This window comes from Vitis vinifera, chromosome 4, assembly GCF_030704535.1.
Source record: "Vitis vinifera cultivar Pinot Noir 40024 chromosome 4, ASM3070453v1".
In the NCBI taxonomy this organism is placed as follows: domain Eukaryota; kingdom Viridiplantae; phylum Streptophyta; class Magnoliopsida; order Vitales; family Vitaceae; genus Vitis; species Vitis vinifera.
Window position 1 is genome coordinate 15466842 of NC_081808.1, and position 23849 is coordinate 15490690.

The 23849-nt window shown below is 30.6% G+C and overlaps 2 protein-coding genes across 3 annotated transcripts in view; both read right to left on the bottom strand.

Moving 5' to 3' along the window:
- Nucleotides 1-9018: 9018 nt before the first annotated feature.
- LOC100253635 (protein neprosin) lies at nucleotides 9019-12348 on the bottom strand. Its single transcript, XM_010650644.3, has 7 exons — nucleotides 11630-12348; nucleotides 11415-11501; nucleotides 10857-11156; nucleotides 10445-10615; nucleotides 10254-10307; nucleotides 9747-9893; nucleotides 9019-9659 (listed from the first exon to the last, which is right to left on the bottom strand). The coding sequence occupies exons 1-7, from the start codon at nucleotides 11843-11845 to the stop codon at nucleotides 9282-9284; spliced, it is 1353 nt and encodes a 450-aa protein (XP_010648946.1). The 5' UTR covers nucleotides 11846-12348; the 3' UTR covers nucleotides 9019-9281.
- Nucleotides 12349-17801: 5453 nt separating this feature from the next.
- LOC100248532 (protein ILITYHIA) overlaps nucleotides 17802-23849 on the bottom strand; it is an 82805-nt gene continuing 76757 nt past the window's right edge. For both annotated transcript variants that reach the window (XM_010650645.3, XM_019219390.2), the window contains 9 exons: nucleotides 23070-23182; nucleotides 21641-21799; nucleotides 21259-21355; nucleotides 20996-21178; nucleotides 20500-20694; nucleotides 20247-20426; nucleotides 20007-20139; nucleotides 19592-19670; nucleotides 17802-18224 (listed from right to left, as the gene is read on the bottom strand). In XM_010650645.3, coding sequence (XP_010648947.1) covers nucleotides 18182-18224; nucleotides 19592-19670; nucleotides 20007-20139; nucleotides 20247-20426; nucleotides 20500-20694; nucleotides 20996-21178; nucleotides 21259-21355; nucleotides 21641-21799; nucleotides 23070-23182 — 1182 coding nt within the window. In that variant the 3' untranslated portion in view covers nucleotides 17802-18181. The remainder of the gene's footprint in view (nucleotides 18225-19591; nucleotides 19671-20006; nucleotides 20140-20246; nucleotides 20427-20499; nucleotides 20695-20995; nucleotides 21179-21258; nucleotides 21356-21640; nucleotides 21800-23069; nucleotides 23183-23849) is intronic.

Below are 23849 nucleotides of genomic sequence, written 5' to 3' on the forward strand. Positions count from 1 at the left end.
CAAGGTATTTTTCACTTTTTTATTTTCAAAAATACCCTTATTAATAATCAACTTAAATATGAATTTAATATTTTCATTTAATTAAGGTTTTAATTACTTGATGTAATGGAATCCTTCTTGAAATTGTAATTATAAACCTAAAAGATCATTCAAAATTTAATCTTTTCAATACTAATAATCAACTTAAATGAGAATTTAATCTTTTCATTTAGTTTTTAATCTTTTTGTTTAATTTAATTTTTTATGTAGTTAATATTTTAATTACTTCACGGAAATTATTCCTAAAATTACAATCACAAACTTAAAAGGTAATTTAAAATTTAATCTTTTTGGTAATCATAATCAACTTAAATGGGAATTTAATATTTTCATTTCATTAGGATTTTTATTACTTGACATAATGGAAATCATTCTTGAAATTACCATCACAAACGAAAAGGCAATTAAAAATTTAATGTTTGCATTTACCTCCAATTTCTATTCCATCAACTATTTCAATAAGGATTTCAATACTTCATTTTAATTTTATATTCAAATTTAATCCTAAAACTGCTATCAAGAAACTATAAAGTAAAAAAGTTAATGTTTATGGGAAACCTCTCAAACTAGGCATTCATCTCTAGCACAACAATCCGGTGTCCCCTCCGGCATAGTTACTCCATCCTTCATCCTATTTGACAAAGTACCCCACCAATATGATGTTTATGAGTCTCAACCATTGATTATGGTTTATTTATAATATGTATGAAGAGAAGTGGATTATGATAGAAGATTGTTGCAAAGTATTTTTCCCATTTCGAATTTAGAATTGAAATAAAGGACAGTTAAGGTTTGTTTGGAACTCTCTCACAAATCGAGTTTTTTTTTCATGGTAACAAATTTAAAGTATTTTAAATCATATTTCAGTGTGTTTTAAGAAAATAAATAAAATGTATTTAATACTTATATTTATTATTAATTTTTCCTTCTTATCCTAACCTATCTTTCATTTCTTCAATGAAATAAATTAATTTTTTTTTAAAAAAATTACATGAAACTTTTTACTTTTTGTAACTGTAATAGTAATTTCATTCATTTTGATATTTAAATCTTTTAAATTTAATATTTAATTAAATAATAGTGAATTAATAATAACACTTATTATATTATAGATAATTGTTGAATCAAAATTTTCATCACGCATTTACATTATTTATTTAAACAAATTTAAATTTTATTAAGAAACTTACATCATGGTTTTAAAAATACTAAGATTTTGATATAAAATTTACCAAAATGATGAAAAAAATTCTATTGAGATTTTAATTGTTTTGATTTTTTTTAAATATTTTTAAAACAAAACTTTTTTTTCCTTCATATTTTTTTCATTTGATTGAATAATTTGATATATTATATATTTTTCTTTGATATTAAATTATTTAATTTAATCTTTATGTTATTTCTATATTTAGAAACAAAAAATAATAATAAGTTTTACAAAATATATAATGGTTTTTAAAAACGAATTAAAAATATAATTTTTAAAAATAATTTTTAACAACAGAATGTAAGTCAATGATTTTTCCATAAAATTTTTTAAATTTAATATAAATTTTTAAAAAAAGAAAAAAGAAAAAAGTGTATGGAAATTGCTCATTAATTTTTTTTATTTACTTGTAACTTAGGTGCCCTCTCATAATTTGTGGAACACCTTTTTATTTCTTAAGTTTCCTATTAGTTGTATTCCAATTTATTTATTTTTTTAATTTATTTTATTTTCATTACTTTCTATGAAACCAAGGTTTGGTTAATCTTGATTTTGATGATAACAAAACAAAGTTTAGAACTAATGGTTATATTTCAAGTGTGATTAGGCAAGATGATTTCCAAAGTGGCAATCACAAAGACAAATCAAGTCAAGAAGAAATCATGAAGAAGAAGACCACCTCAAAGAGAAGTGTTTTTCAAGACCCAAGCTTCATAAGATCTCTTTGTAAGGTTGTTGGTGCACTAGGATTTTCATGCATTACATTCTTTACTTATGTACCAAAATCATCCAAGAGTTATTTTGTTTTAAATATTTTAAAAATTGGATGATTTCATGTTTTCAACTAAAATCTTGTGTTAAATGTTTTTCAAACTTATTTTAAAAGGTTTTAAATTGAAAAAGTTTTAAATTGAAAAAGTTGGTTGTTGAGCCAAAAAACGGCTCAACCGGATGAACCAGATGAAGAATCGGTCGACCGCAAGATCAACTGGTCGAGGTCCGGGTCGACCCCCAACTCAATCGATCGAGGGTGCAAAAAACTTTCTCTTTCTTCCAGACGATTGTTCAATCGGTCAAGGTTGAACCTCAACCGATTGATGTCCGGTTGAGGTCCGATTGAAGCCCAACAGTCACCTGCCAAACATTAAATGCTAACGGCTAGTCAACCGGTTGACCCCTAGCTCGACCAGTCGAACCCCCAACGGCTAGTTTGGCTTTTTTTTCCTATAAAAATGCTTCAATCTTCATTGTTTCAAAAGCTTAACCTTCCCAAACCTTTCTTGAATATATTTGAATCTTGGAAGAGTGTTTTTTAGTGCACTATTGTTCTAAAACTTTCATATCCTTAGTGCACATTTTAATCCTAGTTTTCTTGTATCATTTGAGCTTAAAGTTTTTATACTAGGATTTTGTGAGATCATTTATTTGTAAATCTTTGAGAGAAAATTTTTCAAGTGTGGGGTATCACTTGAGGGGTTGTTCAAGAGTGGGATATCTCTTGAGAAGTGTAAAGGGTGCTTGGAGCCAAAAGTCCAAGAGGGTGAATTGGAACCATAATCCAATTGTATTGCTTGAAGGCTTGGTTTGGAAGCCTTGAATTAGTGGAACCTCAAGTTTGGGATTGAAGATAGAGGAAAGTGGATGTAGGTCAGGTTGCGCCGAACCACTATAAAATCTTGTGTTTGCATTCTCTCTTCCCTACTCTTTTATTTTATATGCAATTGTCTTTTTATTGCTTATTATATACTTGCATATAATTGTCTCTTACATTCACATAGTTTAAATTTGCAAAAAGAGATCATCACCCTATTCACCCCCCCTCTCTAGAGTGATTACCATAAGTTGGATTAGCCTATTTTTTTCTAACACTTTCTCCTTCCTCTCTTTTTATTATTTTGCAGTCAAGACAATTTTTTTTTTTTGACAATTAATTTAGTAAAATCCTATATTTTACATACCAAAAAAAGGGAATGATCGGTAAGGTTTTAATATAAAAACCCTTTGTTCGGAAGAATTGATTTTTGTTTTGTTTTTAGTAATTTTATGAAAAAAAAAAATTAAATGAAAGACAAAAAAAAAAGAGGATTTATTCCTTTTATTCTCAATTTAAGACTATCAATTTCATACAAGAGTTATAGATTTTTAAATCTTAAACAAAGGTTGTTGAATGAAGTTTTCAAAGCTCCAACACCCAATTTATTTATTGAAATCGAAAAATTGGCATCTAAAAAAAGCATTCAAAGTCTTTAAAAATTGATGGTAAAAAGGAAGATCATGAATTCTACCATGTTAAATGAAGTTATCATCTATAGAATAGAATAAAATTGTTAAATGTTTCTTATTCAAATTTCAGTAAAATAGAAATGTGCATAAAACCTTTTGTCTTAATCATCTTCAAGTTTGAATAGCCCACTTTATTAGGGATGTTATTTTTTTAATATCAAACCACACAACCTTATTAATTAATTATTGTTGTATTTTCTCTAAATGATTTATCAATGTTTTGAAGTTTTTTATTTTTTACCTAATTTGAGTGATAGATTTGACCATTAGCGTGTTTTCGGTTTGAACTTTCATCCAATATGAACCTGGAGAGAAATTTTAATTACTTGGCTCAAAGGTTTGAAATTTTTTTTCTTATAATTTAACTTAAATAAATGTATACTTAGCCATTCCAATGGCTTTTGCTACTATAACCTTTCCGATCACGATTTTTTTTCCCTATGTATTTCACCTCAAAAAAAAAAAAAATAGTATTGATACTAGGTATCAAAAGCATAACAATAGTAAATTCAATAAAAATGAGAAATTTCTTATTTAAGACAAAAAAAAAAAAGGTAATATTCATATATTATTTTCCTTGTGATAATTATTATTGTTATTCACAGATGTTTAGGGCTTTGAACTAGAGATGTTTGCAATGCTTTGATAATCTTGTTTTCTCTTCTTTCTTTTTTTTTAACTCAACTTACGCTCATCGCACCTGAGCATCTACTAGTATAACCTAAAAATGTGAATTGGGTGTGAAGATAAAAATAAATAAATAAATAAAATAAAATAAAAATAAACAACACCAACCACAATACAAAATGATACTATATGAAGAGGAGAGTAAGAAAGATTGCAAAAGCTTCAATGAGGCTCCATGGTGTTTTAAAAATCGGACTGCCCGATCGAACCGGTCAAAACGTTGACTGGAGACTAGTCCGGTTCACATGTTGAGCCGGAAATCTTCTGAACTGTTTCAGCCGGTTCTAGTTCTCCTCAAAATTTCAGATCTGGGTTTGGGCACAAAAGGGTCCCTATGGGCGGGCTAGTGGGCTTCTCCATAGGGATCTCTGGGGGCCCACCGTAAGGGATAAGTTTTAATTTTGAAGGGCCCTCTTTCTTCATCATTTTCAAACCCACAATTGACTCCAGGCTCAAAGAAGGGACGATAAACCACCCGCCAACTACAAGTTTTTATAAAACTTACAAGGTTAGTTAAATTTATCACGTTTATTCGTGTTAAAATAAATTTGAAAATAATATAAATAAAATAACCTAATATCTTTTAAAATTATAAAATAATTGGATATTTAATATGTAAATAAAATTAAATAATATAATTTTTGTTATTTTTAATATATATTTTCATATTTATATTTATCCATTATAATTTGAGAATATTAAAAATGAATAATTAATATTATTGATTTTAAGTTTTTTTATATATATTTTATATTTTTTATAATTATTTTTAATTTTAATAAAATATAAAGTATATATTTATAACATCATTGATTTTACTGTGATTCAACTACTGATTAGACCATTAAATCATAAATCGATAAATTTTTCAATTCAATTTTCAAAATATTGATTAAAAAAAAAATCCAAAGAACCAAATGTCCACGTGGTCATCCAAATTCTAGTCATTGAAGTATTTAATGAGCCACAAAGAATCGTTGGAGGCTAAAAAGCAAATGTTAATGTTCACATTGACAAATAGACAACTACATAGTTGTTCACATGGCTTCCAATGGCTAAATCAACCAAAACAAAATGAGTGGACATCTAGACGGTTGTCTGACATGTGCTCTAACCTAATAAATTTAAAAGTTCAAACATTCTTTAACCAACGTACCCATATGAAATTGGACTACCTTTTATGTAAGAGCTAACCAATATATTGAAATATTTTCAAGTTTAAGAGCACATTAGTTAAGTCAAAAATGTTCTTATGGAAACTTAAGGTTTTTCATGAATGGCTTGAAGTTCAAATGAGTCTCCTAGGTTTTCATAAAATATTTTTTCGTAAAAATCAAACAAAAACTTTTTTTTACCCTATACAAAGGGGTGGCAGAAGAGAAAACACATCACTACGATAGAGGATTTCAAAACAATGCTAGCAACTCGATGGGTTCAACTAAAATTTTTTTCATACACTTCCAAACGTGTAAAATGACAAAATTTAATCACTATGTATTTTATAGAAGTAATTATTATTTTCTAATTTTAAAAATAAAAAGCATATTCAAATTATCACTAAACAAATCTTAAACTATTTTTATAGTTACCAATTTTTTATAAATTAATAATTTATTATAAATTTAAAAAAAAAAAATCCCCACCAAGCCTCCGATAAGTTACCATATTTAAAGGATGCCCATGGGCTATTTAATGGAGTGGAGTACCACAAGTTATTATTTAATGCTTCGACTTCCACACTTGTTTTTTAATTAATAGATTAGCCTTCAAAGAGATGCCATGTTTTGTTGTGATCTTCTCATTCAATATTTGTTTAATTCCCATGTGATGCGATTAATGCAAAGATCCCTTAAATTTAATATTGGCGTAGTTTATGATTTTTCAGATAATTAATAGAATCTCTATCTATATTAAATTGGATTCACTTTTATGCTCATATTTATTTTTAGAAAAATTAAATATAAATTAGACAAAAAAAAAACCTAGGGGTGGTAAAGTTTGACACGATTCGTGATCACAACACAAACCAAACATATTTTTCATATATTTGGATTAAATATAAATTGGTTTAAGTTAAATTCATGTTGACCTGCATAACCTGTTTGATAAATAGGTAATTTTTTTGTCAACCTACATAATATGAATTTTACCTTGAATTGACCTATCTAATAATCTCACCATTAACTTCATTATATCTTTAAACTATTTGTTTCATTATATATTTAAACTATTTGACTCATATTTGACTTATTTTAAATTTGTTTTTAAATAAATAAGATATTTGAGTCATAAACATGTTTGGTTGAAACATTAATTACATAAACATGTATAAGACTTAACTTACTTTGATTATAAAATAGGAAAAATTAATTATTAAATGAGTTAAATAAATTGCACACAACATGTTCCTTGTTTAATAATTAGATAGTATTTGTGTTTATGTTTTTTATATAATTATTTTTCATGTCAAGTTTGAATTGAGCTATGTAGTAGAATACTTCAGCTTTGACACGACACGAACACAATCCACCAACACCAATTGTCACTCCTAAAAAATACAATTTGCATCTAACTATGGGAATGATGTTAAAATATGAATTTGAAAATATATTTTATCATCTTTTTATTAAATTTCCACCTATGACAAAAATAGATTGAGCTATGACTCATTATAGTGTGAATGGCATCTTTCTATATATAATTTTTCTTATCATTTTTTTAGAACCAACCCTCTATATATCCCTAGAATGGGAATAATAAAATATTTAATATTTACTTCTATAAATATATTAAAATGAATAAATATAAATGCATTAAAAGCACTTCAAAAATATTATTGTTCGTGGTCAAATAAAACAAATTATATATTTATGTATAAAAAGGTAAATTATAAAAATAATATTTTATTTTGTATATTGCATTATGTCCTAATCTCAAATAGGTGTTATTGTTAAGATTTTTCATGAAAAATTGGGGGAGAAACCCACGTGACAAACTTGTAAACAAATTAGACTTACCCAAACATATTATATTAAGGATGATGTAAATATATATGTGATTGTTGTATAATTTTAATGAAAAATCTTAATTAAATGGTTTATTTAACATTTGGATAAAGTTTAAAGTTGATATTGCTTTAAAAAAAAATTAGGTAATGTTTGGGAACAATTTTCAAGAATAGTTTCTTTTGTTTTTAAGAACAAAAAAAAAAAAAAAAAAACCATTTTTCATTATCAATTATTCCCATAAATATATTTTTGAAAATTGTTCTAAAAACAAAATGCTTTTTCCAGAATGTATTTGTCCGTACAAATTCATGAAATACTACATATTTTTCCTGTATGGTTTTGTTTTCTCATATTTTTATCTTTATAAAATCTTTTTTCTTATTAAAGAAAGTCACATTTATTTTAAGTGAAGTTAGAACATTAAATTTGGAACTCCAAAAACTTTATTTATATAATTCAAAAAATTTGATTCAACTTGTTTCATAAATTTGCCTTTATTTTTATTTTTAGTTTTACTTTAATTAAAAGATTTGTTTTCTTTGTTTACGAAATTAATGAAGAAAATATTTATTTCTAATTCCTTTTTACTTCAATGAGAATATTTGTTTTTATTTTGTAAAGACTTAATTTTACAGTTTTCCAATTTTTTTCATGTGTCCTCTTTTGAATTGTATGTCACATGTCCAATTATTGAACTAAATAGTCACATTCTAAAGAGGTAACTTAATCCATTAAAATCTTTTATGTCTAAATCATTTTAATTATTTCCATTTTTATGTTGAAATTTATTTTAAAAATAATTATATAAATATGAAAAATGATTAAAAATAAAAATGATTTTTAAGAAATATTTGAAAACATAAAAGTCTTTAAATATAAAATACAATATTTTAAAAAATATTTGCAAATAGACCCTTTGAACTAAATTGGAACAATGGGGAAATGATGATATTTTTAAAAATAAAAAATGAGAAGAGAGGCAAAAGCATGATAGTTGTGTGTGAGCATACAACAAAGCTTTTTGGATTGGTATTGGTGTAGATGTCATTAGAATAAATGCAAAGAGGCATCGTAGTAACTAACATAAATAAAATATATATATAAAAAAAAAAAAGATTGAAAAAAAGGCTCATCCTCCAACTCCCCATAATGAATGGGCATTGAATATGATGTTTCCCCATCTTCCACTGCCTTTATTTCCTCACTTTTTTGACTTTCCCCCCACCAAAAATTGTAAATATGGGGGTAGTTTTGAACAGCTTGCTTCCCATTAATTATGCCTTCTTTTGGGTGCCTTCCACTCCACTCATTTATTCAACTTAGATTTTGCAAAACTAAGCATCCTTCACTCCCATGCCCTTTCTAAGTTTTTGCAACTTGGATTCTTCTGTGTGCCTTTCAACAAATATATATATTTTACCTTTTTGGTACTTCATTCAAACTTGCCCAAAAGGTTCCTTTTTTTTTTTGGGTTTTTCAACATTTATTCTAATTTTATCCACATTTTCCAAAAAAAAATGTTTTTAAAAATTGTTTTTAAGTTAAAAAGATAAAAAATAGTTTTTTAAAAACAAGTTTCAAAAAACATGGTGATAGGGTCATAATTTTTTTCTTTTTTTATGGTAAGTTTTTAAAAAGAAAAATATTGTAAAAATTACTTTCTATTAATTTTTTGAAAATTTATCCCTTTTTATTTTGTTTTCAAATATTATTCTAGAACAAAGTAGACAAACATGTATATACGACTTTGCATGAGAATCATGTGCATAATAAACAGACTAGCAATTAGCAAGATACAAGAAACAAATTTTAGCAATTAGAAGCACTCACTTGGTACAAATAAGAGATTACTCTCTAGAATATTGCTATTTCCACACCTGTTTATGCAATGCTTTGGCCTTATTGGATCTAGGACAAAAATTTGGCAATGACACAAACAAGATTGGAAATAGCATAATTCTATACTTACAAAATAAAGAATGTTAAAATATAGATTTTGCTTCGACTTAGAATATTATAGGACGATAATGGTTACGAGCAAACAACAATGACGATGATCAGGGGCACCGGGGATTATTTCCCGGTCCCCCAAAGTAGAAATGTGTGCCCCATTCATTGTTGTAGGAGCTCTTTATATTGTAGCAATTAGTATTCTCTGCCAGAGTTGATATCTCTCCAACTGTACTCAGGCTGTTGTCTGAATCCACAACCTCAAGGTTTCGGAAGTAGCTTGCTTTCCCAAATCCATCTTCAGCGAAATGCCCGGACCCCATTTGGGTGGACGTGTGGGCGCCGTTGGCCCTGGAATTCACCACCTCGCCGCCCCACTCCACCATGGTTGCATGGTCTGCCAAGTGTGTAAACAGCTGTGACGGCCAGTATCCCACTAGTGTGTTGTCCCCAAACCCCATCCACCAATTTCCCAACTTCGGATCCTAATTTTAGTTCAAAGAAATATAATCCATCATGCAGAAGGTACACAACTCTAATGAAGAAAATGAGAAGATGTGATGGATATAGACCTTCCATATGAGAATGGTTATGTCATATTGGTTGCCGGAGATCAACGACACCGGAGAAATGGCCGCTCCGATGGCTATTTTACTGTTGGTCTGCACAAATCCTGAACATAGAAGGTTGTAGCACCCTGTTGCTTGATATGAATCACTCTGTAGCATGTAACACACGTGTAAATTTATACAACCTTAGGCTAAAATAATGAAATTATTCACATGTGTGGCAAGCAATTCCAAGAAGGTTCACACCTAGATAAGCCCTCAACCCTAGATTATGTTGACTTTGACCAGATAATAATATGATTTTTAGAAACTATAATTAATTTTGATTTTTTTAATAATGGTTTTTGAGAATCAAAGATAATAATCTAATATGCACAAGCACCCACGATAGACATTGTGAATAAAGAATTCAAAGAAGCTTCACAGCTAGAAAGAATCTCAACCCTAGGAGATGTTGACTTTTGACTTTTTTTTTTAAAATGCACGAATACCAGGAGAAAGAGATCTGACCGTCCAATAAGTGAATAATCTGGGTCTGCTGTCACCATAAAGCTCCGGACTGACCTGACTAGTATAAAGAATCAGCGGTTAAGAATCCCACTTGTGGATTTATTTTATTATTAAATAATAATTAATTGATTCATTAGAAAAGAGGAGCTTTGGATTGAGTGTGTGGCAGGACAGGAAATGGAAAAAAGTACCTGCCATCCAGCTTCTATGCTATTGAGATCTGAGCCGTCGAATGATCCAGAAAGAATCCAAATCTGAGAGAGACTAAATTCGTTGACCACTTGTATGGATGGGTCCCACACGTTTATTGTTGCCCTTGCTCCGTATACCTCTTGAGATGTTCCCGTGTACGCGATCGCATGCTGTCATAGCCCAATGCACTCCAAGTCATATACCAACAATTCCGTATTTCATTGAAAAAAAAAATCTAATTATTATAAAAAAATAAAAAATAAAAAATAAAAAAAGCTAAGAAGCACTAACACGTTAAGCTTAGGAAGAGACATTAATGATGAGGATATATGAAAATTAAGTGTAAAATAAAAGAGTAAAAAATACTCATATTGGAGGATAGGGGGAAGTGATGATGAAGAAGACGCAAACCTCATGGCCATTGCCACTGACCACATCAGGTGCATCGGTGCGCCTGGCAAGAGGCATTCTTCTCTGTTTCCTCCCAAAATCATAGAGGGATTTGGCCCTCAACACATCATGGACTGTGCTCCTCCTGATGGGGACTGTGCCCTTGGGGCACCTTGTCCTATTTTGATGCCACATTTGCCATGCACCTCTGCTACTCAGCACTGTCCTTTCTTCACTGTTGCTACTTGTAGTATTGTAGTCTCTCTTCACCTCTTCTCCTTTCGTTTTTGTCTTCGCTCTTGGCATCTCTGGTGGAGCCCTCTGCTTACACCCACCGCATAATCCAACAGTTTGTGGAAATAAGAATTAGAGATACTGATACTTAAATGTCATATGATAAAATAACAAGTTTTGAACAGATTCTCGGATTTACTGTTCATGCAGAAGCTGTTATATCATAGAGTATTTATACATAATTATGAGGAGAGGTTTTCACAGAGAGAGAGAGAGAGAGGGAGGGAGAGAGATTGGGATCTTGTGGTAGTGGTGGTGCTTGGTGTTTTTCATAACTTTTTGTACCTGAATCTTGTGATTCTTGAGAAGAGGATGATCCAAAGCAGGTTGTTTTCTTTTATGAACGCAGTCTATGATATCTCCATCTGGGCTCTGAGAAACCAATGAAAAACAGAAAAACCAAAGCAAGAAAAGAAAACATCATCTCCAGAAAATAATTGAAGAAACCCCAGATGAAATCTAACTCATGCAGAAAAATGGAAAACCAAAGACATATATACCTCAATGGTCATGACAGCAGGCTTGTTGATCTTGTCCAGGTGCTTTTGAATCCTCTTAAGCCTCAAGCTATTGACTTGCCTGTGCTTGGAGTAGTCCAAACCCGAAACAACAACCACAGATCTTTCCAAGAAAATGAGAAAGAAGAAAGCCAAAAATAGAGGAAGAAGAAAAAGGGAAGAAGAAGATGTCGTCTTCCTTTTCAGAAGACCACCCATATCTCATTCAATGCCAATGAGAGAAACTGAGGGAACTAGAACACCATTAGTGGCTAAAACAAAGAGGGGGGTGGGGGAGGGGAGGCAACAAGCAAGTCAGAGCCTAGCTAACCCAGCTAGCGATCAGCTTCTCTTCCAAAACCCAACAAGGTACACAATAAATGGAAAAACCAGCTGCAAAGAAAAGGACTGTCATTAAGGAGCTGCAAATGCCTTCACCTTCACCTTCACCATCATCATCATCATTGCCTCTCTCTCTGCATTGGATTCATAGACATATTCAATCAATCACCACAGCATTTGTTGTTGTTTTCTTGGGGGCACCTGCAGGTACAGCAGCAGCTCACCACAGTGGCTTCAAAGCATTATAAAAACCCATAGTCCCACCAATAAATCCTCATCAACTCCCACCTTTTTATTGCACCACTTTGCTTTCAATATGCATATCTGCCACCACACACTTCGCCATTAATATTCCTTCAACTCTCCCCACCTTCCTCTTTTCCACCTTTCTTCCCTTCTCAGTTTCTCTATTCCTTTGCTTTGCTTTGCCTTTTTATATCTATAGTTCCACCAATTTTCTATGCTTCCTGCCCTATTCTATTGCTAAATTAATCTCTCTTCCTCTCCCTCCCTCTCTCTCTCTCTCATTTATTCTTCTTTTACCTTTCATGAATAAGACATATTCTGAATACATTTGTTTTCCTAACCTATAGTTTTCCTAAATCTATGTACGATTTTTGTTTAATTAAATAACCTACCAAATCTAATATTTGAAATTACAAGCTAAGAATCAAATCATATACCATGACTTTATAATATAATTTTCTAAAATTATAATATCCTAGATGTATACATGTATATATATATAATTTTCAGTTCACTATTTAATGACTTAAGATTTTAGGTTAATCATTAGTTTAACATGGTATCATACTTTTAATTAATTAAATTAATTTCCTAATTACCTATTTCTAAAATTTGGCCCAATCATTATGCCGACAATAAGATCGGGTCCTTCACTTATTATTATCATCGATGATATCATAAAAGTCGCTACTTCTCACCATAAATATCCCCAAGCTTAGCCTAAATGTGGATGTTTTCACCTAATCCCCTAATTACGTGGCCATAATTTTAAAACTAACCTCATGGCTATGGTGAACAATTTGAGAAAATGATAAATTTGGAAGAAGGTCCAAATTGACTACCTACCCTTCATATTGGTGGGAGAATCCTTGTTACTAAAGTCTATTTTATTTTCTTTAATATAAAAATGTGATGTTTATTTAACATAAACTATTCCTAAAACCAAAGAATGCAAAAATAATTTTTTTTTTTGACGAAATTAACATAATCAAGACAAGAGGCATGGAAGACATATTTAGCCAAAAAATATCTGAGATTTTTCAACAAATTTTCTAAGAAAAATAATATTTTCCATTAAAATTATTTTTTTTAAATATTTTTATTTTTAAATAAAATTTCCAAAATGAGAATTTCCAAATTTTGTATTGAATCAAAGTCAATCTCTCAATTTACTATTGCATATCGACTAATGGCAATATTGTTTGTAAATTTCAATCATTCTTGCAATTTTTATCAAAATTTGCGTCCATATAAATATTTTTAGGGATATTTCTATAAAATGGTACTGTTATTTTCACTGAAAAGTTGTTGCCAAACCTAGAAAACACCTTCTTTTTTTTTCTTTTTTCTTTTTTATCAATATTCAATTTCAAAATCATATTTATTATAAATACATCTTAAATTATTAAAAAAACATTAATTTAATTTGCGCATTATTAATTTTTCAATTATTTTTTTAAGCTTTATCAAAAATCTTTTAATTGAGTAGGATGAAACACGAAAAGACATACTCAAACCCAACCCGAGATCTCCTAAAGATAATGGCACTAGTGCTGAATTTTTATTTTTATTTTTTTAATGGTAATAGAATTAAAAAAAAATTGTGTTAAGTCTGAATTTTAGATATTTTATTTGAATATAAAGATTTTAAAATTTAAATAATTTATTAGTTAATCTTAATGATTAATACAATCAAATATCCATCTACAGATATAGTGTTTGGGAATTGAGTAGAGATGAAACCCAAGGGAGAGAAGAGGTCTAGTTGAAATTTCAATGTATTGGGGATGCTTCTATTCTGATGTTAAATTATTATTTTTATTTTTTTGTATTGGGTTGCAAGCAAGGCCTTGATTTCTACTACAATGCTCTCTTTTTCATGTGGGTGCATCTTTCAACCAATTAAAAATATATATATTAGACATAGAATATGAATTGTAATAGCTAGTTAGTCAAGGGTTTGAATTTGGGTTACCTCCCCTCATATTATTGTTTATCAATTTTTCTATTTTTTTTTATTATGAATTTTATTTTTTTATTTTAAAAAAAATTATATTTGATATATATATATTGGAACCCATTTCATGGATTCATTTATTTTTTTTTAGGGTCCTAATGTTAAGAAATAATTTTTAAAAAATAGAAAATTAAGTTGTTTTTCTATTTTAAGACTAGAGGGTGTTTGTTATTTTTTTTTTTGTCGAAAGCAAATTGCTTTCAGATTTTAAATTGTTTGTTTTTCTATTTATTCATAACTTATTATAAATTTTTAAATGAATAAAAAAACCCAATATTTGATATTTTTAAATAAAAAAAATAATATGTTGATTTTTCTTTACTTTTTTATACTTAATAGAAATAAAATATTATAAAAACAAATAACTTAATATTTAATATTAATTAGTTTTAAGTTCTATTTAGAATTTCTATCTTAACGTTGACTATTAAATTATTACTAATACGTGATTAGGGGTATTCGATGAAGTGATGTTTTTTAAAAAAAGAAAAAAAAAAAGGTGGTGTTTAGACTTTAGATGGGCAAGTGTGCTTGGGCATGGAAATGGAAAGGTCAAAACAAAGAATTTGCTTCATATCTTGGATAGCATTTGCTTAGAGTACAAATTTACATAGGGCGGTGATGATATATGTCAAACAAGTAGTAATTGAAAATTATTTGATGGATTTCATACAATCATACTCTAATATTAATTGTCTTAATCATGAATGATTTTAAGTTGCCTTATGATTATGTCTACTCTTTAGGTTTAAAGTTTTATATTCATATTTGAAGGCAAAATTAATAATTAATTAGAACTTGAGTAAGTCAAGGCCATCATTCAATAGTTTGAGGGATTCTTATTGAACCCACAAAACAAATAAAATAAAATATAGAGACCTTTTAACTTATTGATTATTTTGTAATCTTCTCAATTATTATTATTATTTAAATTTAATTCACTATTATGAATGGAATTTTCAGAGGCAGTGGAAGTGCCTTCATTTTTGACACTTAACACACCTTAATTGATTTCAATGATTGGGTATATATTTACTCCCCAAGTACTCACATTTTCTCCAATGTGTTGATGGACCTCTAGTAGTATCTACTATGAGTTTGGTGTGGCTTATTATGAATCATCTATTTATATATTTATTTATTTATTTTTAAAATAAAAATAAAAATAAAAAGTCTAGTCATATGTAAGATGGGGTTCCATTTTATAAACCACTTCAATGAAGAAATGAATTCATGCCAATTATGGGTATGGAGATTGCAAAAATAAAAGTTGTAAAATTAAAATCCATTAATGAAGTGACCTCCTTAAAATAACAATAAAGTGGGCTTCATTTACCCATTTCATTGAAGTCTTGAAGATAGAATAACTTTTTATTTACCTTTTTTTATTTCATAAAATTAAATTTATATGTATCCCATTTATATACATTTATATTTTAAATAAAAAAATAATTTCTAATTAATTTAAAATATTGGACCACAAAAATTAAATATTGGGTTGGTCCAATTCGGTCTACATTTATGACCAAAAAAAAAAAATTTAAAAAGGAAAAAGAAAAAGTATAAGGGAAGTCATCAGGGGCATTTTGGTCATTGCACAGCTGTACCAGCTTCTAAGGCAAGGAGTTGCAGCGAACGGTGACTTGGCGAGGAGAGTTATTATAGCCTCACCTAACAATGAATCGACAAATAAATTTACGATAATACCCCTGGATTTAGTTTTCTCAATCACCAATGTGTACTTCACTCCCAAGGGAAGTTAAGGCCAAGCTCTTTAACCAAGCAAGAGGAAGCAACCAAATCTAATATTCCTAATAAAACCTAAGAGATTGCTACTCATATCAAATTAATTATTTGATTTTGATTGAGGTGGATTCTATGTGTTATAGTTGCATTACTTTTTAAACCTTTCTTTTTTGTTTTTTTTTTTTTTGGTTCGAGGGAGGTTTTTTTTAATTGAAATACATTAATTCGAAAAATTAGTACCCAGTCTTAAAAATATTTTATTAGGCTTGGATTGAATATTTCATATTTTAATTTTAACTAAAAGTTGAAATCAAAGTTAAAATTATAATTTTTAAAAAGATAATATTATTATAAAAGTTTTATCAAGTATAAAAGAACTTTTTATATAAACCAAAATAAAATTTTTCTTTTTATAGTCATAAGTTTTTAAAACAAAATGAACCAAACAGAAACTATTATTGAACACAAAAAAGAGTTTTTAGCTTTGTAGAAGTTGGTATGATATTAAATTATTTGATCTATATTACTAATATGTGTAAAATAAGAATATGGTTAATATAAATAATGTGATTAAAGATAAAAGGAAAGTAACCATAAATGTTGATATATTATATTAAGTCGATAATTTTGTTCTATTATTATAATGAATCCTATACATTATACGTCTAAGGGTCTTACCAATTATAATTGATTTTTGATGTATTATTGTATGATAAATAACTATGCTATGTAAAATTGGAAATTCAAACAAAATTGGAAAATTATAGACAAACATTCAAATGTTTCCATGGAATGTTGGAATGTCATCCTGATGGATGTTCAAAAAAACATTCACTAGTGTTCAAATGTTTCCAACATGGTGTTTAAATGCTGGTCAATTCATGTTTCTAAAACCTATTTTTCATACTTTTGAAGACTTTTTGGTAAATTTAATTTTGGAAAACCCATTGTCACCATACTCCTAGGCTTTTTCTATAAAAACCTATGCATGTGAATAGCCATTATTCTTTTATTACTTCATCTCTTAGAGCTTTTAAGAGCAATATTGAAAGAATTTTCACAAAGACAAGGTCCAATATCCTATATTAGATAGGATGAAAAGATTATATATGTATGGATTTTTTTTAACATCGTTAACACATTTTAAAATTATGAGTCTCTTAGATTTAAAGTGGATAATATCTATATGATTGAAAACAAATTGTTATTTATTAATGTTGACTTGCAATCCTATGTTAGGGGTTTATTAAATCGATGTTTATCTATTTAACCTTATAATCTTATGGGATGAGACACAATGAAAATATTATGTTTGTATCCCACATCAGATATAAGAAAAAGTTCCTGATATGAGCTCTTCTTAACTTTGTAGACGTGTTTTAAAATTATGAAAGTCTTCGAGTCTAAGGAAGTGGATAACATTTATATGGTTGGGAATGAGTTGTTATATAAGGTGTATGTATCAATATGCTAATCCCAATACTAGGTTGAAGTAACCCACAAAGGAATATGAAGTGTTATGCTGAGGATGTGAAGTAATGTTTAGATGCTGATGGATAGAAGGTCTTTAAGAGGATGTGAAGTAATCTACACATTTGGGTGTGTAGAGTTCAAAACTTAGTAGGTTTTGGACCGGGATAAAACAAATTCTGATTGAGTTCACATTAATCCAACTTAAATATAATCAAACTTGATTTATTTTGCAAATACAAGTGTTATATAAATGCAAATGATGAGAAAAGCCAAACAACTACCCTCAGCTAAACATGTTTGTACAGAGAGCCCTATTTATCCATATGACAATCTGAAAAAAGAGATGGGAAATGGGAAAACAAACTACCTTTATTTAGTGCCCTCATCTTTCATTGACCCTGAAAAAAAAGAAGAGATTACATCCATACAAAAAATCACAGGCCATGTGTGTCAAAAATTTAGCCCCCAGTCTGATTAACAATTACATTTGACATCAGAAAAGAAATCCAGGTGTGAAAAACTAGGGTATGCCATCTGCATATCTGTTTCTCTCTCTCTCTCTCTCTCTCTCTCTGTGTATATCCCTATTTTCCTTATAGACATTTTCCTCTAAATAAACACACAAAATGGCATATAAAAACTACATTCAGGCCCCAAACTTCTAAAGCATCTGCAACTTTCCAAAATTTCAATATGGGAGGGGAAATCCAAAATAAAAAAGCCACCAAAATTCAGCCACTTGTTGGGTCATCTTCATTGTCTTCACTGTCATCACTGCATATCCATATCCACAAATCAAAACCAACTTATTACAGTTCAACCATAACAAATTAAAAACAAAAGAACTATTAAAACATGTGCAAACTACTTTTTTGACCATTTTTTTTTTTCCCTAAAAGCAAACACAACAATGTCCACCAGCATGCTTAACATTTTATTCAGTAGTAACTGAAGAAAACATAAGAATGTGGAAAGAACCAATCATACAATTACAGAAAAAGAGAAACAGTTTCAGATGATAACGGACTGGTTATTTAGCATTATCTCCAGCATTTCCTAAATAATGCTTGTTTCTGAGGAAATTTATCACATGCTAGGGAATGAAGTTAGTAATCAAATTGAGAACAGAAGTAAATTGTATGGTTCTGCTATTCCAAATATCCTAGTGCATAACCTACTCATGATGAGACTTTGATCCAATATAAAACCAGAAACTTCAAAAGACTTTTCTCTAGGTTACTTTGGGGAAAGAGAGGAAAGATCATTTCTTCCATCCTTGTTTTTTCAAACTTATGGCATAACTAGTGAAGTTGGAAGTTTGATCATCACTGCCTTGCAAACATAAGTCAGCTGGTCATGGGTAGCACCTTGAAATTCATCTTCATAAACAAGAAATCAAAGTTGACTGGCAACAGTAACCAAATAATACCGACTGGAAGCCTTGGTAATCCAAGTCAAAATTTAATTTCTTAGAAACAAAACTACATGCAGCAATATTTGAGATCCAATTTTACATGGACACTTCAAAGTATGTAAAATACCTATATCAATATGATATGGCAATGGGAGATGCATCTAAATGCCTACAGACAAGACACATAATAATAAAGAAAGAGCAATGACTGGGTCATAGGTGTGGGTGTGGTGGAGGTGGGGTGGGGGTTGTGTGTTTGTCATTTCATGTGGAAGAAAATGGTAAAAGGGAGCATTCCACCAATTATAAAAATATTTACTAATCTAAGAATATATTTTGACTTGAATCTAAAGCACTTATCCATTTTCATGCTGCTCCTTACAAAGAAAACTAGAAAATCCAAACTAGCCCCAGGAAGTTGGAAATACACTCCATTAAACCTTCAAGTGGTTATGAAAATGGGACCTCAAACCCCCCAAGGATTTCCAAATATTACCATAAAAGAATATATGTTTTTTTTTAAAAAAAAAATCCAGATTTACAGATTATAAGGTATGGAATTTATACAGTTGATATAATTTGACATTTGTCATCACAGATGCACACACATGAAAACACAATCCCCTAAAAGCATGTAAAAAAAAAAACCTAATACTTCACTCTATCCCTGTGCAGTTGCAAATACTGATGACAAATGTAAGTCTGCATAACATGTATAATGATATACCTGTGTTCAGGAAACTTAGACAGTCGCCTAGCATCCAAGCCTGTGATAAACTTTTGCGCAGCTTGAACATTTTCTGTACCTGAAAAACATTGAAACAAAACTCATTATATGATGTGATAAAATAACCTTTCAAGTGGTCAAAACAGTAGTGAACAGGCTTAAATTTCAATAATAACTATGCCACATGAGATAAGTGTATGCATTGCATGGCTTGGGTTCCAGAGAGTCAAAATTCTAATAGGCCAGGCCTAATGACAAATCAAAAGTTCAATGATATTTGTTTCATGTCCAGCATGTCTACACTGCCCCTAACCCAAATGGCAAGCAAAAATCTGAATATTGAAATAACCACAAGTCAAAGAAACTAACAGAAAAGTGAAATTGAAAAAAATATGCATGCAGCAGAAATAAATACCCTTAGTCAATTGGAAGGCGTGCAAGGCACATCTTTCGGCAGCAAGTCTCACTGGAGTATTTCCATCCTTCAAACATTCAGCAAGTGCAGGACCAAAAATTGTAATATGGGTCATAAGGGCTGAAGGGTTTGCCTGCAACATAATTTTGCTTTATTTAAACTACCTAGAGACTAATGAAACTCAAGAAATTCAAAAGGTACATGATTTAGTATGGAAGGCATGAACAGTAAAGTATGTACTTTTGCAACTGCTTTTAGGGCAGACAACGCCCTTCTCCTGACTTCACTGGAGTCATCTTGCAAAGCTGATACCATAGGTGAAAGAACATCCAAATGTGCAGCGGTGTTTGAAGGATCACTTTGAACTCGATGAAGTAAAAGCCTTCCTAATGCCTTTGTTGAAGTTTCGCGAACAGGGAACTGTATGAGAGTAGGTGTCAGGAATCAGCTAAAGGTAGAACCATGAAAAGTAATTCTGTCAGAATGACCATACCTTTTCATCTTTCAAGTTATCTTTAAGGCAGTATACAACTGATGGAAACACTGGAGATGTACAAATTGAGGAGGGACTGTGCCTAAGCATGGACGAGATTGTGAGTATTGAGCCATGCCTAGCTGACCAGCTAAGGGATGAGTCCAAACTTGAGAGTTCCTGAAGCAGGTCAGACAACTGACCATCTTCCATATACTGCAACATCATTTTTGACAAGTCGCATCAATAACAGAAAAACCATCTTACACCAAGTGCTGAAGTAAAGTGCAGGCAGGAATAAATAAATCTCTTTTAACAAAATTGGAAGTGGTAATGGAGCAATAGAAATGGGTCAAAAGACCTATACAATTGGCCATGCTGTCACACAAAAAATATATTGCATAAATAAAAATCTCCAAAGTTTGCATTTAGCCATTCGAAAATAGTTCAACACTTTTTCAACATCTGAATGTAATAAAGAACGAAGGAAGAATTCCTTAAAACAATGACAACAGACCTGTGATAGGATGCCCAATATGCTTGCAGCAGAATTTCGAACTTGGTCATCATCATGATGAACAAAATCTTTCAAAAGGACATAGACACGGGTTCGAACAGCAACACTCACACTCTTGCCAGCATGCTGCAGGACACCTTTTAATGCAGTAAGAATGGCCTCCCGTACTCCACCATCCGAAACCTGAACAAACGATTCAGCAGTGTTACATGGTTCAGTTCTGAAACCCATGGGCAACAAAGTTGAAAAAGAACAAGCATCACCTGCAAGCTAGATAGGAGGTCTCCAACTAAAGGGTCAACCCTAGTGCTGAGTGCGCTAAGCTTACCAAGTGCTAGGGCGGCACTTGAACGAACAGTTCTGCATTGTCACACCATATTGTAAACAACTGAAATAGCACATGAAAGCTATATAATATAATATGTGTGTGGACACTCTGTGTGTACAATAACTTAGGTGTGAGTACCAGAAACAAGTAACTTAAATCTCTACAAATAAAAAGACTCATTATATTAAAAGTAAAACCATCAATCACTCAAAAATAAAGGAAACAAAATATTTACACTCCAGACAGAAGTCTATGAATTCTCAAAAACGCATTGATTGTCATTATTAAGATGCTAAAAGTTGAAATTCAAAACTAACCTTGTGTTATCCTGAAGGCACTTAATAAATGTTGTCTGAAGTTGAGGAAGAAAAGGTTTCAGGGCAATCCCACCCTTTCTTATTATGATACTTAAGGTGGATAAGATGGCACTCTTCACTTGCCAAGGGAACCGATCACCAATGATTCGAATAAGAGGCCTGTAGTTACAAACAAGTGATGAACAAGTCAGATTCCAAATAACAATGTATTGTATTAGGCATGGGTGCAGTACATCTCATCAGTCCAAAGGGAGAGCTAGTGCACAGCATTCCAAGAGGAAGACACAATCACTTTTTTAGAATATCAGACCAATAATAATAATAATAATAACAATGTATTGTATTAGGCATGGGTGCAGTACATCTCATCAGTCCAAAGGGAGAGCTAGTGCACAGCATTCCAAGAGGAAGACACAATCACTTTTTTAGAATATCAGACCAATAATAATAATAATAATAATAATAATAATAATAATAATAATAATGTATTGTATTAGGCATGGGTGCAGTACATCTCATCAGTCCAAAGGGAGAGCTAGTGCACAGCATTCCAAGAGGAAGACACAATCACTTTTTTAGAATAGCAGACCAATAATAATAATAAAAAAATATGATATAGACTCATTTTACTTACTATTAGGAAATAGAATTCCTCAAATTAACTCATAAAAGCATGTATAAACAAGAGGTAAAAAAAGAACAGCACAGGAATATAAAGTTGATATTTGGACATCAATCCTAATGATTATACCATGATTCACAAATTTCAAATATCACATAATATGGAAAATTCAATGCTCAAGTTTGGGCTATGATCCTAGAAAGCAACCTTTTCCATACACTAGATTTGGGCTTCTACAGACTAAAATCTGATATTTGTTGGACTGCAGTGACCTCATAAAACAATATTTAGTGCATCTGCTCTTCGGAAAAATATTGATGATCCTCATCAAAATGGGAGTAAGGATAACAAAAATACAACCAAGGAACATCTGCTAAACATTTCAGGAATCTTTTGGACTTGGGATCAACTGAAACATTGTGCTAATCCTGATTTTTGAACCAACAATACGTTTACATGAAAAAGGTCACACGCTCAGAAGTGCCAAAAAGTTACAAAAACATTATTTGGAGCTTTTTTATAATTAAAAAAAAAAGAAAAAATCTAATGGAAACATTAACTGAGATCACGCCACTCTCGGGTGGCATGAAACCCAAAACTCCATCTGCTTAATAAAGGCATCCAATGATTTGCTAAAGACAGCAAGCTGTTTCACAGAGGGTCTTGCCTCTATGTAGTGAAAAAAAGGGGGAAAAACAGACACAACAACTATGTATTTTGTCAGGGAAATCCAACCTCACCCTTATATTTTTCAATTCTTTGGACATTAAAGACAATGCATATTTACAAAACAACCACATTACATACCCTGTTATTGGAATAACAAACTCCTTCAATGCTTGTTCGCTAGTCACTTCAATCAGCTCTCCAAGACCCTGTGCTGCTTGCTCTCTTAGTTCTGCTGATCCACTTATTAGACCCTGTAGATGCAATATGAAATGAAAGACTAAACTACTTGCATAATTGTAGAAGGTATTGCATAGAATTAAATCATTTCCACAACTGTGCTTCTGATAAATAAATATGTTTTCTGCCAGAACACTAATTAAGGATAAACAATTTAACTTGAAGGAAGGTTCCATATTCTTCACAGGAGTATAAAACAAGGACGTGTACACAAGTTATGTAAGATGCACTGTTATTCAAGTGAATGGTGTAGAGGATTTCCAAAATCAGCTGATGGAACATATGGGCATATTTATCCCAGCACTTGCATGACTTTCCAATGAGCCACGCAACTTCGAAAAGTTTGCTTAGCCTGCTCAGGAAAGCTATATCTATCTTGGTGGGCTAGAAGAAAAGGAAATTACACTGCTTAATTTTGTCTGAGTCCCACAACTAAAATTAAGCAGAAATAAACACAATGCTTGTTTCACTAGTCAAGAAATTGTGGGATAAGAGACTACAACTCAGGACCAGACATGTAAACAGCTTATTTGATCTGAAGCTCAAATATCAACTCAAGTAAAACTTAATACTTTAGTTAACATACAAGAAAACATAATTAAATAAAGAAGATTTGTGGCCATACATTAAGAAGTTTCCAAGTTATTTTTGCTTAGAAACCTCTCTAGAGTCAAAGCAAAT

Bases quoted from the DNA above. Each gene is read 5' to 3' on its own strand.
- LOC100253635 (XM_010650644.3), bottom strand. From the start codon at position 11,845: ATGGGTGGTCTTCTGAAAAGGAAGACGACATCTTCTTCTTCCCTTTTT. The intron at 10,616-10,856 runs GTTTGCGTCTTC...GGGCTATGACAG, and splicing joins TCAGTGGCAATGGCCATGAG to CATGCGATCGCGTACACGGG. The intron at 10,308-10,444 runs GTACTTTTTTCC...TATACTAGTCAG, and splicing joins GCATAGAAGCTGGATGGCAG to GTCAGTCCGGAGCTTTATGG.